Source organism: Microtus oregoni, unplaced genomic scaffold, assembly GCF_018167655.1.
Source record: "Microtus oregoni isolate MIOR12 unplaced genomic scaffold, Mior012 000020F_ref0000438, whole genome shotgun sequence".
Taxonomy (NCBI): Eukaryota; Metazoa; Chordata; class Mammalia; order Rodentia; family Cricetidae; genus Microtus; species Microtus oregoni.
In genome coordinates, this window is record NW_024543079.1 from 19,832,856 (window position 1) to 19,855,000 (window position 22,145).

Sequence of the window (22,145 nt, forward strand, 5' to 3'; positions counted from 1 at the left end):
GTCTAGTCGCCGGAGCAGGAAGTGAAGAGAGAGAGGAGAGGGAAGTGGCCGCTTTTTTAAAGGGAGAGAAACCACGCCCCAATGGGCTGGTACCTCAGCGGTGATAGGCTGGAGGAGTGGGAGGACCTCCCGCAACAAAACATTAGGCAGAGAATAGCAAATCCTGTTGAAGAGAGAGAGGAGGGATTGTAAGAGCCATAGGGGCCAAGGACATGATAAGAAAAGCCACAGAATCAACTAACCTGACTCATAGTGACTCACTGAGTCTGAAGCAACAACCAGGGAGCCTACATGGGGCAGACCTAAACCCTCTCCATATATGTGACAATTGTGTGGCTTGGTCTGTTTGTGTGACTCCTGATGAGAGCAGGGGCTGTCCCTGATGTTTTGTCTAACTCTTGGAACCTATTTCTCATACTGGTTTGCATTACCCAGTCTAAATACATTGGGAAATGCTTCGACTTATTGCAACTTGACATGCCATGCTTTGTTGGTACCCATGGGAGGCCTGCCGCTTTTGGAACAGAAACAGAAGAGTAGTTTGAGGGAGAGGTGGAGAAGAAATGGTGGGTGGAGGGAATTGGGGGGAGTTGAGGGAGGGAAAACTGAAGTTGATGTAAACTAAATAAATAAAATTTGAAAATTTCTTTAGGTTATAAAATAAAGATAGCAGTATGTAGCTGTCAAACAAAGCAGATTCCCTTTGCCAGGCTTGCTGAGGACTCAGTTTGGAGGACAATGAAGAACACCAGGAAGCAGAACGTGGGCCTAACCTCCAGCAAGTGTAGAAGTACGTGCTCTTTGAGACCAATGCATGCAGAGCGGAGAGGCTGCATTGGTCCATCTCAGCATAACTCAGAAAATACAAGTTTGAGGAAATTCTAAAATATCAGAATACTCTTCAGTGCTATTAAGGTCATGAAGATCAAGGAGATGAATAAGGAGCCATTTGGGACAGGAGAAGATCAGAGTTGCTGGTGACTCTGTCACTTAGAAAGAGCATTTGGAGTGAGTTCCCTTCCAGGAGCCCATTGCTAAAAGACCCTGGACACACTCAGGACTCCACAATTAGCTGAGCTAAGGCCATGTACTGCTCCTGGATTCCTGATGACATTTGAGGACAGCGAGAGGGTAGTTCTAGTGCCAGCCCCTGAGTGCAGTGGTTGCTTGCACTGGGTTATGGAGAAGATCACACTTATTTACAGGAATTAATAGTAAGTTTGAGAGTGAGGAGGCAATTACATCATTGATTCTTTCTCTGATATTTCCCAGGTATAGCTGATATTTCTGATATTCTTTACCCTGAAATCTATTACGGTTTGAGATAAAATTTTTTAACCTCAGCCATGCCAGGGTATGGCAGAACATTTGGCATGTAGCGACAGATGAGAGCGGGAACACATGAACCATCAGAGTGGTAAATACAGTGTGTCCCTATTGCAGTGCTATGGCTGCTCTCTTGTGGTTTCAGCAATGGGAAAGTATTTTTGCTTTTTGAGAGGAAGGATAATGAGTTACTGTGGCTAGGAGTCTCCTAAGTCCAAGGTCACCTCTTTGTAGAGGAGTTGGCTGAGACACAGAGAGATAGGGCAACTGTGTTGCTCAACTCAAGTCCCCCAAGGTCATCAGAAGAAAGCACTGGCTTAGCTCCAGGCTCTCCTTACTCAGGCAGGTGAAGGCTCTCTGGTCTGATAACAGTGGATGCTGGGGGTACCAGCAGAGTGACAGGCAAAGGCACCTTCTTCAGTGTGTTGATAAGTCCGTGAGTGTTGTGTATACCCAGGATTCTACCCCACTGAGAAACCTGTCTCACAGGGAGCACAAAGGCTAGGTCGAGTCCCTGGCTCCTGCCTGTCACATGCACCCTAGCTGTATTAATATACATGTGTGTGTGTGTGTGTGTGTGTGTGTGTGTGTGTGTGTGTGAGAGAGAGAGAGAGAGAGAGACAGACAGACAGACAGACAGACAGACAGAGAAAGACAGAGAAGAGAGAGAGAAAGGTGCAGAAAGAGAAAGAGAAAAATTCTAGAGGAAGTGGAGGGACATGCAAGGAGTTTGAGGGGGGAGGGAACTTTGTGGAGGTGATGACTTCTCTTTCTTCGTGAGTGCTCATGGTGGGAAAGATATCAAGGAATTGCTCTCCAAATGACACCAAGTAGGTTATGGGGATTTTATGGTGCAAGTTTCGGACCACAGACTCTTTCCTACAAGGATTCCCACCCAATGAGGCCTCAGTTAAGGTAGCAGTCATTTGTAATTGAGAAAAGCTATCTTTGTTTCAGTTCTGCTCCTAGTTTTGTGAACTGCATTGGTGTTAATCTTCTGTAGCGGCATTTTGTTTGTATTTTAATAAATAAAGTTTGCCTGAGGATCAGAGAGTAAAATAGTCACACTGGCTAGTCTTACAGACCAGGCAGCAATGACACACACCTTTAATCCCAGGAGCCACACTAGTTTGCCATAGAAGCCAGGTGGTATTGGTGCACACCCTTAATCCCAGAGCTAGAGAGGAGACAACTCTCAGACACAATCTCATTCTGAGGTTTCCTGGAAGCAGTATCACCATTTTGGGACTGAGGTCGAGGTAAGAGCCAGTGACTGGCTGCTTTGCTTTTCTGATCTTCAGGTTGAACCCCAATATCTGTCTCTGAGTTTTTATTAATCATGCTTCAATGTTCAGGAGTATGGGTGAGGGGTTACTCATGGAAGTGTGGATGACTTAAAGGGAACTCTATCCCTGAAAAATCCCACTCCAGCATGGGCAACGACTCCTTGAGCTGCTTGAACAACTTGCAGACAGCTAGGCTGGGGAGGCTCTTCTCCCCAGGAGTTATTGTTTATATAACTTCGAGAGGGAGGTACTTTGAGAACTTTTTCAGACTTCAAAGATTTTTGCTACTTCCTTAGTCTCAATGAGCCTTCCCCATTAAGAGGAGGATGCTCCAATTCAGAGGAAACAGCTACACAATGGTCAATGGGAATATGCACTTAGGGTAGGAATGGAGATGCATGTGTCTGTGTGTAGATGCATCTATCAGTGTGAGTGTGGATACATACGTTTGCATGCATGTACATGTCAGTATGAGAGCAGGTATGTGCACTCACACCTCTGCCCTAGGAACTTTCACTACCTGTCCTGGGATTGTATGCTTCTAAACAACACCCTACGGCAGTGGCTCTCAACCTTCCTAATGCTGCAACTTTTTAATACAGTTCATAACGTTGTGGTGACCCCTAACTGCAAAATTATTTTTGTTGCTACCTTATAACTGTAGTGTTGCTACTGATACGAATTGCAATGTAAGTATTTTTGGAGAGAGAGGTTTGCCAAGGGGATCACAACCCACAGGTTGAGAACCACTGTGGCCTTACAGGCTTACTGAAACATCTCGTGAGCTGACATCACACAGATGGCTGCATCCTGCCAGCCTCTGTGCCTTTGACCTTGCCATTTGATACCAAACTGGAGCTCCTGTGGGGTCTTATCTTGCTGAAACCCGACTTGGGAGGCAGGAAAGTCTTGGCATCCCCTCCTTCAACTCCCTAGCCACCTCTCTGAAACATGGAGTCAGCCACACTCCGGTGTCACTAGCTTTCCAAAGCGAGGCTCTCCAGGTCCTTGCTTCTCTCTCTCTCTCTCTCTCTCTCTCTCTCTCTCCCTCCCTCCCTCTCTCTCTCTCTCTCTCTCTCTCTCTCTCTCTCTCTCTCTCTGTCTCTCTCCTAGTCTCCTGCCTGGAACTAGTCTTCAAGAGCCAGGTCAAGGACAGGCAGGGCTTCCTCAAAGCCCAGCCCCTCCTCCTAAGCTTCTCCTTTCCATCATCCTGCTGATTATATTATACTTCCTGAGATCCAGTACCCCTCATGTCTCCTCCATTCCCTTTCCCTGAAGTGTTCTGTGGCCCCTCGTGATTTAAGCTCAGTAGAAAGAGGCCTCTGGCTTAGCTTCCACTGAGGGAGTAACAGTCCCCAGAAGTGTGTGTTGCTTGAGAAGCCAGCAAAAAGTAAAAGTGTGAGTGAGTGTGTGTGTGTGTGTGTGTGTGTGTGTGTGTGAGAGAGAGAGAGAGAGAGAGAGAGAGAGAGAGAGAGAGAAAGAGAGAGAGAGAGAGAGAGAGAAACTATGCAAAATGAATGAGAATAGGAGTGTGCTTGCCAGTCATTGCAAAGTGTCCCTAGAGTAGGCAGATGGGAGGAGAAAGAAAGGAGACCCGTGGGTGTCGCTGCATGCTTCCCTTAAGCCAACTCAGGACAGCCATGGTCAGCATGACCTAACAGACGAAGGGGGCAGCTCTTCCCAATCTTCTCCAGCTGAAGGATGATGGCCAGACCTTGGAAGGCGCCACAGCTCCTGTTGGCCATTCTGGTGGCCCTGGTGGCCTTCAGCTACCAACAAAAGAGGAAGACATATATAAGCGTCCTCAAAATGAGTACGCTGGATTCTTCTGCGCAGAGCACACTGAAGTATGTCACGGAGGAATACAACAAGAAAAGCGATGACTTGTACAACTTCAGGATCATCCGCGTCTTGGATATTGAGTCTCAGGTGAGTGTGTGTGGCTTCCCTGCCTCTCCTCCACAGAGGGACCCAGGAAAATCCCAGGTGCTTGTTTTGGTAGACTCTTACTGTACAGACTAGGTTAGCTTCAACCTTGCAGCCTTACTGCTCCAGCCTCCCCAGTACTATAATTGCAGGTGTAACCTACCATTCCCAACTGGAAGTGGCTGTTTTAGGGGAAATGCACATAAGCTAGAACGAACGAATCTGTCCTTTTGATGCTAACCAACAAATTACACAGCCAGGCCAAAGTGCCCCAGTTGTGTGCCTCTTAAAGTAGTGATATTAGAGCCGTCCGTGCTATGTCCATCTGGGACCGCCAAGATGCCATAGTCAGTCTGAAAACTTACAACACAGGACAGGTAGCCTACAGAGATGAACCTGGTTATTATCTGGCCACTCACAGAAAATGTGCACATGGTCCTTCCTGGAACTATTAGCCTTTTCGATGATGTCCAAGGGATGTCTGAACCCATAGAGAAAGATTATTTCTGGTAATCTTGGTGGCTTCTCAAAGTTTTCTGGTAGTCATGGTGCTGTTTCAGTGAGTGATTAAAAGAGGCCTGGAGTTAGGCAGGAAGGAGAGCAAGGATCCCACAACTATGCAAGGCTGTGCCCTTGCCATTGAACATGGTATATTGAGCACTGGGCATGAAGCCACAGTGGGGAGAAGGGGTCATTCTCCATTTCTTTTTCCCTCACAACCCACAGGTAACAGACCACATGGAGGTACACATCACAGTGGAAATGCGAAGGACCTCCTGCTTCAAGACAGAGAAGAGTACCTGTGATGTCCAAGAAGGGGAACTTTACAAGGTGCTAGACAAGCTCATTCTCACAAAGTGATTTTCCATGAGTTTTTCTTGGTTTTAGCATAAGTGAGGGCAGACTTACTTGGGATTCACCCAAGATTGCGTGGAAAAAAAAAAATCTCATGGGTAGTATCTCCTCTTTCAAAGAGGGAACTAGAGTCAGAAAAAGCTGAACCATTGCTTGTTGGTGCTAAAAAAAAAAAATCACAAGAAGGAAGATAGGATCCAAATGGCACAGTTGGGAGACTGAACTACAGAAGGACACCCTAGGCCAAGGGAAGCAGTTAACTCTTAGCTGTATTTTAGCAGGAAGTGAGAAATGCATTTGAAAATAATTTGACTGGCACACGGGTAGACTAAGGAAAACAAGCCTGTGCGGGTAACCTGCTGAGTGACCTTAAGCCCCAAAGGCACCTCAGTCCCCTGCAGACTTCATTCTGATCCAGCACAGTCAGGGTGTGTCTAACACACACCTTTAGGCTGTGAGTCCTAACAGCCCTATAACCATCTCTTAACTTTCCTCAAAGTAATTTGAGCAAGGATGGCATCATCCTGGTTGATGTCTAAATTTTTAAAGTAATCATTAATAGCTTCATCTTTTGCTTACAACATGTTCTTGTTCAGTTCATAAGCTATATATGGTAAACCTGGTAATAATGACGTGGAGGCTCTCAACACACAAATGTGTTCTTTTCTAGGCTCCCTCTTTATATTAGAACATAAAATTCAGTGGTCTGCATAAGTGAAAGGAGAGATAGGTAGACAGTAGGAAGAATAGGTGAAAGAATAGAAGGATAAATGTGTGGATGAACGGAGTTAGAAGTATAGATTGTGAATGGGCGGGTGGGTAGGTAAACAGACAAAAGGAAAGAAGAAAGGGAAAGAATGGAGGCAGGGGGAGGAAGAAAACTATGGAGGAGAAGGGAAGAAGGGAGAGAAAAAGGGGGGTGTCTGATATTCTCTTTCATCTCACCGTGCATTTGAGCCCCTTTATCGTGTTTCTTATAGAGACTCTGACTACGTACTCCACTTGGGCTCACTGTGCACATCCCACCTCAGATTCCCAATTACTGCATTGCAGAGTACCGCCGTGCCCGGCTCTTGTTCATCTTTTAAAATATGCGTTTTGGTCTTTTGTTTTAGCAAATCCGGTGCTACTTCTCAGTGTATACCATGCCCTGGCTTGAAAGATACAAAATTCTCAGAAAAAACTGCACCAGTGCCTGAGTGTCTTGGAGCACAAGCTGTGTCCACCAAGCTTTGGGGTCACCCTGCAATCAACAGTAACCCTCCGCTCACACAATAAAGATGGTAGCCTGTTCTCACCATGCTCTTCATGTTGTGATTCCATTTCTTTCCCATAAATTCTTCAGGTGTAATAACAAAAGGTGGAGGGCCACTAGGGGTTCCAGTAGGAAACACAGATAGTTTGTGATTTGTGAACCTATTGCTTACACCCACATGATAGCAGAACTTGGTCCCTAGCTTCATGGCAAGTAGGACTTTTTTGTTTGTTTTGTTTTTGTTTTTGAGATCAGGTCTCAGGTAGTTTCAGGCTGACCTAGAACTCACTGTGTAGCCACCTGGAACTCATCATGTAACCAAGGATGACTTTGAACTTGTGATCTTCCTTCCTCCCCCTCCCAAGTGCTAGGATAACAGTCATGTACCGCCACACGCAGTTTTATGCAGTGCACGGGGGTGGGGTATCAAACACAAAACTTCAGGTAGATTAAACCAACATTCTACAAACTGAGCAACACCCCAGACCAAATACTCTAGGTTTTAAGACTACATGGAGAGATCGGGAGACGGACAATAAGGAGACAGAGAGATGTTTACAGTGGGTAACTGCACAGCAGAGATAGTAACAGGTGACTCTCACTATGGAATCCCTGAGGAGCCTGACAAATAGCTCCTCTCCCCTCGCCTAAAGTATGAAACAGGAGGGAAAACACAAACTAAAAAAGACAAGGACCTTACTCCTAGTCCAGAGTTGAGAGATGACCTCTGTTTCTGTAAGGAAATTACTAAACTCAGATCTAGGCTCCCCCCACATTACACCTGCAGCCAGGATCAGAGAAGAATGCATTGGATTCTGGAGGTCTTATCTTTGAGAGAAAGAAAAATAGTTGCCCTGCGGGAAAAGGGGCAAAGTCTATAATGCCACTTTATTCTCCCCATATCAAGCAAAGAGATGAAATCCACTAGAAGAGAAAGGAGTGCAGTCAGGGAAAAGCCAGACACACTGTGTCACAGGAGCTGTGCTTTCTGTCTTGTTCTGTTTCCTATCATTGATAACACGATACTACAAATGAGGTAAATGATTTTTAATAATAGTCTAATTGTACATTAAGAACCAGTTGAAGAGAGGGAGGAGCAATAATATGAGAAAAGGGGTCAAGACTACGATAGGGAAACCCAGAGGAACAGCTGACAGTGGGAGCTCACTGTCTCTGGACTGAAAGTTGGGGAATCTGCATAGGACCAGACTTGGCCCTCTCAATGTGGGTGACAGTTGTGTGGCTTGGGAAGTTTGTGGGGCCAATAGTAGTGGGATCAGGATCTATCCCTAGTTCATGAACTGTCTTTTTGGTGTCCATTCCCTATGGAGGGATACCTTGCTCAGTCTAGATACAGGGGAGGGTCTTGGTTAACTGTGTTAACTCTCTGAGGAGTAGGTGGGACATAGGATGATGAGAAGGTAGGGGAGTAGCAGGAGAAGAGGGAAGGGAAACTAGGGTCAGTATGTAAAATAAAAAACGATTATTTTTAAAAAAGAAAAGGAGAGAAAGAAAAGAAATTTAGCTCAAAAGGAAAAAACAAACAAATTATATCTCTTTAATCTACAATCAGACTTGTTTAGAAGTGAAATATACAATGACTTCAACTAAATTTGAAGTACATATGAAAAATGAGACTGTGAGGTAAATACAAGAATGAGGACAGAGATGCATTATACCAATACAAATGTATAAATTTCATAGTGTAGTAGGTGGTGGGTATATAGCTGTTCTTTGCAAAATTCCTTCAACTTTAGATTAAGTTGGAAGATGTTCACTGGTATTCTGAAAAACAAATTAAAAAAAAAACATGAATGCATACATTACTTCATTCAGGGTCAGGTTTTAAATAACTTGCCAAAATGTGCTTGTATTGTTCAAAATATCTCACGCTGGAGTTGAAGAAATGGCTCAAAGGTTAAGGGTGCATTCTTTCTTGCAGAGGACCTAAATTCTGTTCCCAGGACCCATGTCAGGCAACACACAACCACCTGTAATTCCAGCCCCTGAAATACTCAAGATCTCTGACTTCAGGGGTACCTGCACATACACCCACACAACCCTCCCCCACACACACACACAAATAATAAAATATCTTACTTACATGGAAATCGATGAATAAAATTGTGGAATTAATCATGACACTGGATACAATTTTTCCTATGCTCATTATACATAAGTAACAAAAATGCTAAACAATTAATATAAAATTTAATTTCACCTTTACAGGTATCATTTAAAACATGTATTAGGCTCCTTATTTAGCAAGTTAGACAATAAAAAGGCCGAAGGTTGTATCATTTGCAGAAGGAATCAAGAGATGAAGTTACCGTTGTTAGCCACTGCATTCTGAAAGGGAGAGACATCTGAAGAGTTGTTAGAGTTTCTACTTCAATTTGCTCTCTCTTTATTAGAAATGACAAAAACAAACAAACAGTATCACTATAATCCCAGGATGCCTACTCTGACCAAGGTCTTTTCCATTTACACAGGATTTAAGTGTAGTTTTTTTTATTTAATTCTTTTATTATTTATTTATTAAAGATTTCTGCCTCCTCCCCGCCACCGCCTCCCATTTCCCTCCCCCTCCCCCGATCAAGTCCCCCTCCGTCATCAGCCCGAAGAGCAATCAGGGTTCCCTGCCCTGTGAGAAGTCCAAGGACCACCCACCTCCATCCAGGTCTAGTAAGGTGAACATCCAAACTGCCTAGGCTCCCACAAAGCCAGTACGTGCAGTAGGATCAAAACCCAGTGCCATTGTTCTTGAGTTCTCAGTAGTCCTCATTGTCCGCTATGTTCAGCGAGTCCGGTTTTATCCCATGCTTTTTCAGACCCAGGCCAGCTGGCCTTGGTGAGTTTCCGATAGAACATCCCCATTGTCTCAGTGTGTGGGTGCACCCCTCATGGCCCTGAGTTCCTTGCTCGTGCTCTCTCTCCTTCTGCTCCTGATTTGGACCTTGGGATTTCAGTCCGGTGCTCCAATGTGGGACTCTGTCTCTGTCTCCTTTCATCGCCTGATGAAGGTTAATATCCAGGAGGATGACTATATGTTTTTCTTTGGGTTCACCTTCTTATTTAGCTTCTCTAGGATCACAAATTATAGGCTCAATGTCCTTTATTTATGGCTAGAAACCAATTTAAGTGTAGGTTTTAAATATATTTTTATTAATCCTCTGGGATTTTCTTTGATTTGTTTTGCTTTTTGAGACAGGGTTTCTCTGTGTAGCTTTACCTTGCTCTATAGACCAGGCTGTCCTCAAACTAATAGAGACCCATCTGCCTCTGTTTCCCCAGTGCTGGGATTAAAGGTGTGCAACCACTGACCAGGCTAAAGGTGTAGCCCAGGCTGGCCTCGCACATTTGATCCTCCTACCTTCACCTCCATCAGCAAATCCTACTGGCACACACCACCACAACTGGGAATTATATAAATGCCTCCAATTATTTTGCTCATATTCACCTCTCATTCCTCCCCCTAACTCCACCCAGGTCCACCCCAAACCTGCTCAACTTCCTGTTCTCCTGAAGAGTACCACCCTTGGTGGGATCACCACATTCCAAAGATTGTCATCACATCCATGAGTGTATGACAACAGAAACACAACTGGACTCTGTATGTTATAAAATAAACTGGTAAATTATAAAGGAAACTAGTTGGACTCATAGTTCTGGTCTACGGTTAAAGAGCACCATCTAGTGGTAGCCTTCTTTTTTGGCAGAGACCGGAGATAACAGAACATCACAGGGTGAGTGAGGCAGGGAGTGGTAGAAACCTATCTAAACTGACTTTCATAACTGACTGGCATTCAAGATGGCTCAATAAGTCACTAACACATTGATGCATTTATTAGACCAGTGAGTTTATCCAGTTATGTGGACAGAGAGACCCAGTAACCTCCTACAAGTCCCAGTGGGTCCCATCTCTTCTTTGTGATGTAAATTTATGTCTTCCACAGGAGTTTGGGAGCACCTTCCATGGCAGCACATTAACAGTGGGGACATTCCAAAACTTCACCTCGGGACCTCAGTGTCCCCAGGCTCCTTCCACACAATTCTTCCCTTATAGTCTCAGGAGAACTATCAGTACTTCACGTGTGCTCATTCACATCAGATAGGAAGAGAGAGATCTCATGACAAGACTCCAGTAAAAAGACTGGAGAAATGACTTGGTGGTTCAGAGAACTTGTTGCTCTTCCAGAGGACCAGAGTTCAATTCCTGGCTTACAGCCATCACAACCTTCATCTCCAGGGAGCCTGACACCCTCTCCTAGCCTCCATGGGCTTTGGCATGCAAACTTAGCACAGAGATTCACAGACACAAATAAAAAAATTAAAATTGACAAAGGAATTCAACAAAAGTCTAGGGTTTAATACCATTAGTAGACCCCTCTGCCATTGTAAAGTGTAAAATATATGTACACACCCACACACCCAAGGGTGAGGCAGTTGATAGAGTTGAGATATATATCCAGTTAAGATTCGCCAAAGGTGGCTCCAAGCACTGTGATTTTCATGGCGCCTCTGAGCTCTACATCAGAGCAAGCTACAGCGTGCACATGGAAAAATGGGCTGGCATACTTCAAAGGGTAAGTCTGCAGAACACAAGCAGCAGACCTACAAATGTGAAGTGTGATCTTGTATGAACAAAAGTCTTGTCAAGGCTCCCCAACTCAAGGTTAGATATGACGTTAGGCTTCCTCTCACCTCATCAAAACTCTAGAAAATTTGGGGGGGACCAAATGGGATTTCTCCTTCCAAATACCTGGGAGCACACTAATCTACAACTTCTCTTCTTCAGCCAAGGAAAACAGGACACCTTCTTGGAGTTGTTACAGAATCTGAAAGCGAAGCTTGTGATGCAGGCAGGCATCAAAACACATGTAGCCTAGAGCAGGAACTCAGTGGAAACCATGGCGGTAATTCACTGGGATCCCACCCACACTACTGGCACATTTGCATTATTACATCCCCAGACAGTGATTGCCCTTTGAGAGAAACACAGAGATGCAACATTTGCGCCCATCAGTCTCTGAGATTTTTCAGTCATGTTTGGCTGAAATGTATTTTGGAGATAATCGTATTTTATAAAGGTAGCAAAGAGGAGTGCCCTGTTTCTTTCCCCTGGTTTTCTCTAATGGCAAAATTTCCATAATTAAGGAAAACAGAACACCCAGTGGGGATCAGTTGTGTGCGTGTGCACGCGCGCGTGTGTGTGCATATATGATTTTGTTACTCATATAGATTACTGTAAGTATTATAGTGGGGATATACAGAACCATTCCATCTGAGAGTCCTAATGGATCAGAACTTGCATTCACCTATCCTCCCTGCTTCCTGCTTACCTGATCTTTTTTGTTTGTAGATTTAAAAAGCAAGGGAGGTGGGGTGGGAAAAAGAAAATTGATTTTTTTAAAAAAAAATTCAAAGCAGTGAACAGAAGAGATGTTTCAAAAGTTAAAAGCACACAGACTCTTGCAGAGAACCTGAGTTCAGTTCTCAGGACTCTTGCTGGGCAGTTTACAACTGCCTGTGACTTCAGACATGGCAGATGCAGCACAAATAATAAAAACTCAGAGACAGATATTGAGTGTGAATGGGAAATATATATGTCAATAAAGGTGCTGTTACTATGCATGCTGTTGAGTGTCAGTGTTGTGAAAGAGAGTGAGTGTGTGTTTGTGTACGTGTGTGTGTGTGTCTGTGTGTGTACACCACAGAGAGGTACATGAGTCCTCTTAGAGTTATATAAAAACCAGTACACAACACGGGCATCTCAGTGTCATCAGGGCTCTTTATATGGGCACTTTGCTATCCTGGCAGGAATTGTTCCAGAGCTGGTAATAGTTCACCCAGGGCACGGTGTATATCAGTGACGTGCAAATCAGGCTCTGTGGGAGAAGAAAGAAGATAGTTAGTTTTGGGGAAAATGGTTTTCAAAAGTGGAAGAGAAGGCTGCAGCTCCTCAGGCCCTGGGGAACCCAGAAAGGAACTGCTCCCCTGACACCCATGACAGGGGCCTCTGAAGCCCTCAGTCTAAGCAGGACCTAGGATTCCAGGAAGGGGTACCAACCCTCCCTCATTCCCCACCCCTGCACCTACGCCCTGGGACAGAAAGAGGCACTCATATCTACCACCTGTCTGATGAGGGGCCAGGCAACACAGAGAGGGACAAGAGAACTGAGAAGAAATGGGAACAGTCTTCAGTGACCCAGAGAATGGGAGCAAGATAATAGCAAAGGCCCTGGGGAGAAACAAACATCACTTGTGCCCTGGGGCTCCATGGGGAGAAGCAGAAACCTAGATCCAGGGCAGTGTCTACTTGGGTGGCCAGACTGCCCAAGCCAACAGCCTTCTTCCTTCTTGGGATGCTTCAAGAAGGGTAGCCTTAAGGCTGGGAATTTGCTGACCCTGACTCTCACACTTTGAGGTGTTCACTCCCCATCTTTGGCCTTGAGGTTTTCTCAGAGGATCCCTACAACTCACCTTTTTCAGCTTGCTGCTTTGCAGAGGACAGGAAGCATTGCTTGCCTCGCTTTTCTTGCATTTGGTCCTACCAATCTTGACGGTGACTAAATACTCCACTCCTGTGCTCAGCTGTGGAGAAGCAATTGCATCGCTCATTTCCACTCTTGAGCATCCTGTGTCTGACCCTCTCCAGGAGGGAGGGGCTAAGCATGACCCCTTTTCTCGGAACCCATCCCCCAAAACTCAGCTCCTTCTTCCCCTCCCATTGAGTAAGTCTCAGTGGCAACCAAGGTCCCAACCACAGCCCTGTGCTCTGGACTTTGCTGTGACAGCCACATAGTACTTCTTGTCTCCCACCCGTGGTCATGAAGAGACAAGCTGGGTTGCTTGGTGACCACCGCGGTCCTCATAATGCAACGAGGACCTACCTGGCTCTGTTTCTTCCAGTTTGGGTAGCCATTTTCTCCCTCCTTACTCTCCATCCCAGACGATCAGAAAGTAGACAATTTAACAACACATCTAAATATTGATTATAGAGATGGCTTAAAAGCACCTGTTGCTCTTGCAGACAACCAGAGTTTGGCTCCCAGAAACCACATGGCAGTTCACAACCACCTGCAACTCCAGTTTCTGGGGATCCAATGCCCTCCTCTGGTCTCTGCAAGCACATGTGGTGTGCTTATATGCATGTACTTGAAGACAGAAGACTCATACATGTAAAAATAGAAATCTTTACAAATGAGCTTGGGAGCCAAATTGATTTCAGACCTTTGCTCCCCATATATTAGCTCTGAAACCTTGAGAGAGTAGCGTAGCAGCCCCCATTTCTTCATTTGCAAGGTCCACACAAGCATTCAGTCTGCTTGTGGAGTCTGGGCAAAACAGGCACACTTCCACTAAGGCAGGAAAAAAAACCAATCTATTACATAGCTATTTCCTATTTCCTCCCAATTGAAACATTCCCTTTGGAGAGTAGAGGCTGCCTCAGAAGATTCAGGAATCAAATAAAACAAGGCTGTAAGACCACCTACCCAAGGTCATTACAGAGACTTTTAGGCTAGCTGAGCCACCTGCAGGAACTTGCAAGGTTCCATCATCATCCTGAGTTATCACTCTTGCTGAGATGGGCTTTTGGGGGGGATATAACTGCTTTTGAGCCATTCATGGTTTTTAAGTATCCTCCACAAACCCACTAGTAAACTAAGCTAGGCTTGATTGGAGTCATTTCTTTGGTCTGATGTTGGTGTCCTCTGCTTGCTCAAGTCGCCCCAGGAAAAGCCACACAATGATAGCTTAAGAGAATTCAAATATTTAAGTTGCTAAAGGTTTCTGCCAACTGTGTGGACCAGCTGTGATGTTGGGAGAGTCAAGGACAGCAGAAAGGTCATGTGCTGAAGTTCTTGCTTTATCTCCAGGAGCTTTCCACTCGAAATGATACCCACTGAATGATGCCCTGAATCTGTGCAAGATGATGAATCCAGGTAAGCCACAGACAAGACACAAGCCAGGGCCAGCTCCCATGTAGGCTTTGTCTTCTCTTTCTCGTAATCAAACCTAAGGCTTTGAAGACTAAGGAGGAGGAGGTTGGGAGGGCTTTTGGGGAAGAGAAGCCTCACACTTGAGTGAAACACCAAGGAAATTTGGCGATTATAGTCACAGGTCTGGATCAAGGATGCGTGTGTAGACTAGACAACTCTGTGTGTAGTAGGGTGTGAGCCCCCTGCTTCTTGCCCAAATGCCAGTGGTTCAGCCAAATGAGACAGTGTGAGTTTCTCTAGGGGAGATGCAGACAGAAAATTCACTTTAGCCCTGGTTGAAAGATTCCCATATAAAATCTAAGGCCAGGCGCAGGGCAATTGCCCATGGCTGCACCGAGAATACAATCTCAGTACTGGCCCAATTCCCTAGAGTGCAGCTGCTCCTCTGCTGTCACCAGGGGGCCATTCTACTTATGCACGGGGATGTTGTAGAACTGAGACAGCCCTCGCCGCACTGACCGGCTGTCAGCAAGTTGTATGTAGGAAAAAGAAAACGAAAACATTTGTGCACATTAAACTTCTTACTCCCGGGTAGTCTCTGCTGTTCACTTAGAATAGGAAGTCACGACAGCAGCTATTTCGACAAGTGCCGCTAGGTGGCAGCATTGAGCTAAACTTGTTCTGACCCAGATTGCAGATGAAGAGGCAATCCCGAAGAACTCTAGATAACACCTAACCAAGATCCCACAGCTGGGAGCGACTAAAAGTCAAAAGCAGGCCCAGCAGCCCATCGTGCTTGTCTACTATCCTCTCTTTGCGGTACCGAGACTTTCAAAGTCACATCTGGATATTAAGATGTCCAGAAACCTGTGTCCATGATCCTCCCCTCCTCCACAAGCCCACGCTGTCCAGTTATCGCTTTAAGTAACATCGAGTTTGCTTATAACATTTTTAAAAGACATTCTTGACCAGTTAATTGTTAATAGTAAAAGGTTGGTTTCACACATTAAATCTTAGTGTCTCAGCTAAAGACTAAAGGAAACGGATTCAAGTGAAAAAGACAAATGAGAACAGCGCCTCCTGGTGGTCATAGTGCATAATAGCCAGTGCATATTAGACCCTGGACTGTCTGCTAGGATTTAGGAACAGGGTTTAACACTAATATTAACCGCCCCACTCCCATGCCTTCCCCTCTTTCTATTGACTCCTGTTCCATCTGCCTTGCATTCTCTCTGACTAGTAATTTTTCCTCCTAGGGAATCATTTCCCCCCAAATCTAACTAAGATGCAGTATCATTTCTGACTAATTTACATATTTTGCTATCTGACCTTAAGGGAAAGGTGGACCAATAAGTTTTCCAACAATTTTTTTCTTCTATCATCTTTCAACTGATACAATTCACAAGGACCACATATGTAAAATTGTGTGTACAACAAAAGAGAAGTAACGACGGTGACACACAGGTGTAATCCTAGTACTCACATTCAGGAGGCTAAGGCAGGAGGCTGAGGGTAGAGAGATACAGGCCAGCCAGGGCTAAATACAGAGACTCTGCCTCAAAAGTGGTGGAACTATCTGACTGAAACTCTTTGCTCGTTCCCTGCTACTTCCCCTCAGCTGTCCCCAAAGACTTGTGATTACAAATGTCTCAAGCAGAGAATCCAGGCCGATTTGACAGTGCTGGACACTGAAAAGAAATACTGCCAGAAGAAAGTTACAGAGAGTGTTTAGGGCTTGTCCAGACAGAGCCGTAAAGAAAGCGAAACCAGCCCCATCCCTGCTGTCTGGGATGAAATACAATCCCCTCCATAGAACAATGGAGAACCTCTACAGCTCAATTTCTGGCCAAGACCAAGTGAGTTAGGTTGGCTCTGAACCTTAGGCCTACTTAGGTCATGTGACTGTGGTGACAGAGGGAGCTACTTAGGCCAGAAGCGTCAAGTGTTCCCATCACATACGACACGCCCCCAGAGAGTTATCAGTACTATTATCCAAAGAGCCCAGTCAGAATCCCCATATGTCTGAAAAGGCAAGATGGGGGTTGTGTTGCTGTCTGGGAAACCAAGGCACAAACCTGCATCTGACTTTGGATTAGCTTCTGAACTCGAAACAAGTAGGTGTCGTTGCTCGCATTGTTGTAGGACTGGATGAAGAAATGGAGCGTGGAGTTCATGTTTTTCTTGCTTGAGGCCTTCTCCTTGAAGCCTCCCCACCTTTGGATGTGATTCACCTTGGCCATTACAACTACGGCCACCAGCAAGAGCAGCAAGGGCATCCTCAGGCCTCTGGCCTCCATCTCCGTAGCTTTGGCAGGTACGTGTCTATACCGATGCCAGGGTAGGAGTGCGGCAACTGTCCCTCACTCTTCTGCAGCAGTCTCACCGGACAGGCTTTCCTGGGAGGCAGCTTCACCTGCACTTAAGCAAAGATTAAGACCCCAAGTTCACTCTTCCATGGTGTTAAGAACACTACCCATGGAAAGCTTCGCCAGGACCACACACCCGACTCCCCAAGAACAGACCTGTTCGGGGCTCTGCAATCAAAGCTGCTCTAGTGGCCAAAGGATACTGTGTGTGGGAGTGGGTGAGCGTTTATGGAGAAAGTCATGTTTGGACTGAGACGTGGGATTCAACCGCATGGGACCTGGAGTAATACACTCCAAGCATCTTACCAAGCCACCAGCATCTCCCGCGTTCCCTCTGTCACGTTCCTCTTCCTCACCTGCCTCTCACTGCAGCAGATTTCCCCCATCTGTTTCCCACTGTGCTGGCAGGTTCATGCACTGCCACTTGTCATCCTCTTGTGACCCAGCAGAGCTTTGTGAGGTAACCCCAAGCTCCCCACTGAAATCAGCCAAGAGCCTTACTCAGAAATTAGCCCTGCCTGGGGCGACCTGTATGTAGAAGCTCATTATAGAACCCCATATTTTGCTCCAGGGAACTTGCATTGGTTGTGCTACTTCCTCATATTCCTCAAGCATCTAGGCTTGAGATTTGTCAGTCCAGTTCCCACGAGAAAACAAGCAAGAAATAGATAGAAAAATACTGTGTTTTATCGCCGCAGCTGATAGGCTCTGCCGCCTGGGCTGAGCAGTCTGCAGGCAAGGGTGTTTCCTGCAGCTTTTACTTACCCCTTCTCCCATTCTTCCCTCCCTGTCACTGCTGCCTTCCCTTACATTGTAGGCCCCACACACAAATAAACTAGTCAGGCTTCTGCCTGGCCTTGGCTGAGGTTTCTTGGGCCTACACTAAACCGCTCATCAGCCTGGTCCAAAGGCTTTGCTCATGGTGTTCCACCTCTCCTGTGAATCCTGAAGTGGAGTGCCCTTGCTCCAGGATGAGATCAGTTAGCAAACGCCAAGAATGCTGGGCTTTTTCCAGTCTAGGCAACAGCAAAGACCACACCCTGACCAGGCAGCCCTACCTGCACATGAAGGCTTGTGAGTCCTTGTCTCGGTTAGGGGACTCTGGAAGGTGCAGGAGAGCTGCCGAGAAGGGCATGCAACTGAGGAAAAAACAATCCTTTCCATTGCTGCTTGGCCAGTTGCCTCATCTTCTTAGCTTCACTTTTCTTAACTGTAATTCTAGCATACAATCAGCAAAGTATCCCATAGGATGATGTTCTGGCTTTTCATTAATATGACTAGATACCTTGTGGCAACCAGAACACAGGCAAAAATAAAATAAAATAAGCTTCTTCTAGGGCATCCTCTCTCCCTAATATACTTCCTCAAATTAAACTTCACCTGATGGTTTTCATCACCTCCCAACCATGCCATTTAATTCTTAGTCCATGCATGGAATAATCCACTGAGGTTGCAGCCCTCAAAGCTTATCAGATGGCAACAAAGCTTTTACGCACGAGCTTTTGCTAGGTTACATTTCACAGCTCAAGTACTGTAGATGCTTGGGAAATTTAAATTACAAATTGCACAGATACTTCGCCTTTGTAGCTCAAGGGACTTCAGGGCTCACGTTGATGTCAGTTGAGTTCTGTTTCAATAAGAAAAGGAAGCCTGCACTGGGGGGTGTAAAGGTGGAACTGCTTCGGGGCTCCACACTGTTTCCTGGAAACGCCCGGGTCTTACCTCTAGCAGAGCAGTGGCCATCTGTCACCCGTGAGCTCTGTGTCTCTGAATTCAGTCAAGTATGAGTAGACAACTCCTAAAGAGCAATTCGGTCTGGACCAATCATGTCCCTGAAAAATAGAGACTAAAGAATATTTATATCGAGATTTGTGTTTTATTAGGTATTTTAAGAGATGAAGGGGCAATGAAAAGTATAAAGGGGCATGTGCAGGTCTTATGCAAACACTACGCTGTTTTGTAGGAAGGCTGGGACATCCACAGACTTTTGGTTTCTGCAGGAGCCCCTGAAAGCAATCCCCAAGGATACCAAGGGACATCTGGTTTTCACTGATACAGTGTCAGAACCTGGAGAACAGTCCCAATGTGCCACTATTTTAAAGAGCCTACACACATATCCCATGTCTTGATTTTCTTTTCCCACAGGGCAAATAGATAAAATAACTCCTTACAAACAAGAGGACCGGTATCATTTGGTTTCTTTTCTGAGCTTTTTTTTTTTTAAATGCATTTTTGTTTCCTGAATAGTCCTGCTCTGGGCAGGATACTGACCTGGATATAACACAGACAGGAAGCAAATCTATTTAAGACCCAACCGGTTGCCAGGCTCCCTTCCAAGATGGCCCTGAAACAAACAGTCAAAAGTCTGCCACCTGCTCAAGTACCCCAGGCTTGACTGTGGGGCAGCACCGCCCATGCACTCAGCAGCAGTTCCCAAGCATCCCTGGACCCTCACCTCTGGAGCTACCACAGACACCACAGACGAAGGTGGTTGACCTTGGCTGAGAATGCACTCAGCTCCTAAGAAGCAGTTCTGCAGCCGGCACACAGAATGTCAGGGGGACAAGGTGCTGGTGCTACAGATGGCTCAAGTTGGCATTGATCCAAAGTACATTTTCTCCTCTAGACGAAGAAATCTGAGAAGTAACAAGGCCAAGAAAGAGCATTCTCACAGTTACACAGTGCTTCCCTGAGAGGGAAGAGCTGGCTAAGAATATCAGGGAGGAGGAGCTGGTGGCAGCCTGTCCTCCTCAGCCAAACTTAAGTAGTTTTTAAAATTCAGATGTTTTCCAGGTTAAAAATAATTTGTCAACTCCTAAGCAGGCTTCTCCATCTAAAGAAACAATAGGTTTCCTCCTTTTCCTTTTTATTTTTAAAAATTTTAATTGATGTAATTATATGTTTGGGGTCTCACATGATATTTTGATACGTGTATATAATTTATCCTGACAAAATCAGAGTAAGTGCCATTTACCTCTGTGATGGCTGTTCTTGGTTGTCAACTCGACTAAATGATGTGTTTATCTAAGCTATGCTAGTATCAATAAAGTCTCGGGAGTCAATATCGGGGTGAAACCTGACAGATCAAAGACGTGGCAGAATGGGGACCGGTTGACCTTCTCTCCATACTTCCCAGATCAAAGAGAACCTGAAATCTCCAAGTCCCTCCCTATTCCTTCTTGTGTGTCTCCTCTATCCATATCCTGGCTTCTCAACGGCTAATATCAGTCAGCTAGTCTCTGACGTTGCCCTTTGATTCAAGATTAACATTTTAAACAACCTCAAGTTTCATTTCTCTGTGATGGAAATATTTAAGATTCAGAAAGCAGGGTTGAGGGCATAGTCCAGTAATACAACCCTTGTCTAGCTTGTGTGAGGCTCTGGGATCAATCCTAATTGCCCCCCGCCCCCCCCAAAAAAAACACAAAGAACACCTTGCATCAAAACTCAGAAAGCAGGCCAGGCAGTGGTGGTGCATGCCTTTAATCCTATCACTCAGGAGGCAGAAGTAGGCAAATCTCTGTGAGTTCAAGGCCAGCCTCTTCTACAAACTGAGTTCCGTGACTGTCAGAGCTAGTAAACAGAGAAACCCTTTCTTGAAAAATCAAAACAAAACAAATAAACAAAACCCCAGAGAGCAGAGCAGCTGAGCGGTCTCAGCAGATAAAGGCACCTACTGCCAAACTGAAGATCTGAGTTTGAGTCCTAGGACCCACGTGATGGAAGAACTAATTCACACAAATTGTCCTATGACCTCCCATAAATTAAAAAAAGCAATAAAAATAAAAAAAATAAAAATTTCAATCAGGTGTAGTGGTGCACATTTTTAATCAGTACTCTGGCAGTAGTGGAAGGCTACTCTCTAAATTAGAGATCAGTCTGGTCTACAGAGCAAGTTCCAGGACAGCTAGGACCACACAGAGAAACCCTGTCTCAAAAAACAAAGTGAAATAAATAAATGAAATGAAATAAAAAATAAAATCTTCAGAAGAAACTGTATTAAGTTAAATAACCCTGGCATGAGGAGGACACAAAGACTGCATGATCTCACCCAAATGCTAAACTCAGTGTAACACAGTAGAACTGAGGCCACAAGGGGCTGGGAAGCAGCGAAGGAAAGGGCAGTAGAGAAAATTTGATAACAGAAACCAAAATAGAGGTAAACAAAACAAATGACTAACGGATTTCAGGTGAAGAAAAGGAAACTTGTTATTCCCTTGGAATGTCAAGCCATTGTGGAGAACGGCATGGAAGGTTCAGAAATGTAGATCTAGCCTATGATCCTGCTATCCCATCCCTGGGTGAACCCAAAGAAAGTGAAATCAGTATATCGGGACAAGCCCAAGTTCACAAGCTGTAAGCATTTTCTGCCTGATCCAGCTCAAGTGTGCAGAATCAGCACAGGTGCCCATCAGGGGAAGAACTGATGTGTTAATTAGACTTTGTTGTGGGAACCAGCCATAAACAACAAAAAGATACCAAAGCATTAGCTTGGTTTCACAATTTCAGAGGGTTAAATCCATGGTAACCTGACCCTGTGAACTTGGACAGAACATCATAGCAGTGAGGATACACACAACTGCACATAATTAATAATAATAACAAGAAATATTAATAAAATGATATCCTACCACCTGCATCAAAACTACTAGAGGACATCACATTAGCTGAAATAAACCAACATAAAGGAGCAAATATCTTGTGGTCTTCTCTATGCATGTGTATTTTTAATTAAAAATCCTGGATCTGGAAAGATGGCTGAATGGTTACAAGCCACAGAACCTGAGTTGGATCCCCATTACCCAAGGAAAGTTGGAGGTGATGGCGCACACATGTAATTCTAATGTGTGTGGGGTGGAGGAGACGGGCAGATTCCAGGGACTCTACCCTGTCAGTGTTAGTAAAACAGCAATCTCCAGGTTCTGCGAAAGACTTTGTTTACAGACTAAGATGAAGAATGGTAGAGGAAGATGAGCTGGACTCTGCTTGTACACATACACGCACAGGCAAACACAACCCATACACAAGTGTAGACACCTCTACCCCCGCCCCACACACACACTAGTAACCGTGGGAAAGTGGGAAGTTGGATAGCAAACACCAAAACACCAGGAAATAGCACAGTGGCTCACAATAGCCTACTCGACATATTGGAAAAAACTCTGGGAAATTTCACACAGTTTCACAC

General features: G+C 45.2%; 2 protein-coding genes across 3 annotated transcripts in view; one reads left to right on the forward strand and one right to left on the reverse strand.

Moving 5' to 3' along the window:
- The first annotated feature begins 4,313 nt into the window (after nucleotides 1–4,313).
- On the forward strand, nucleotides 4,314–6,592 carry Cst11 (cystatin 11). The gene is made up of 3 exons (XM_041670085.1): nucleotides 4,314–4,541; nucleotides 5,265–5,369; nucleotides 6,509–6,592. The coding sequence occupies exons 1-3, from the start codon at nucleotides 4,314–4,316 to the stop codon at nucleotides 6,590–6,592; spliced, it is 417 nt and encodes a 138-aa protein (XP_041526019.1).
- Nucleotides 6,593–12,094: 5,502 nt separating this feature from the next.
- The window catches only part of Cstl1 (cystatin like 1), a 16,890-nt gene continuing 6,839 nt past the window's right edge, over nucleotides 12,095–22,145 (reverse strand). The window contains exons 1-5 of one of the 2 annotated variants that reach the window (XM_041670982.1): nucleotides 19,229–19,254; nucleotides 18,680–18,789; nucleotides 16,667–17,009; nucleotides 13,132–13,242; nucleotides 12,095–12,536 (exon numbers count right to left, since the gene is read on the reverse strand). In XM_041670982.1, coding sequence (XP_041526916.1) covers nucleotides 12,441–12,536; nucleotides 13,132–13,242; nucleotides 16,667–16,888 — 429 coding nt within the window. In that variant the 5' untranslated portion in view covers nucleotides 16,889–17,009; nucleotides 18,680–18,789; nucleotides 19,229–19,254 and the 3' untranslated portion in view covers nucleotides 12,095–12,440. Of the gene's footprint in view, nucleotides 12,537–13,131; nucleotides 13,243–16,666; nucleotides 17,010–18,679; nucleotides 18,790–19,228; nucleotides 19,255–22,145 lie in introns of those variants that run through there. The other variant, XM_041670981.1, reaches the window with a different exon arrangement.

Coding starts and splice junctions, on each gene's coding strand:
- Cst11 (XM_041670085.1), top strand. CDS start 4,314: ATGATGGCCAGACCTTGGAAGGCGCCACAGCTCCTGTTGGCCATTCTG. Junction 4,542..5,264: donor TCTTGGATATTGAGTCTCAG/GTGAGTGTGTGT, acceptor CACAACCCACAG/GTAACAGACCACATGGAGGT. Junction 5,370..6,508: donor AAGAAGGGGAACTTTACAAG/GTGCTAGACAAG, acceptor CTTTTGTTTTAG/CAAATCCGGTGCTACTTCTC.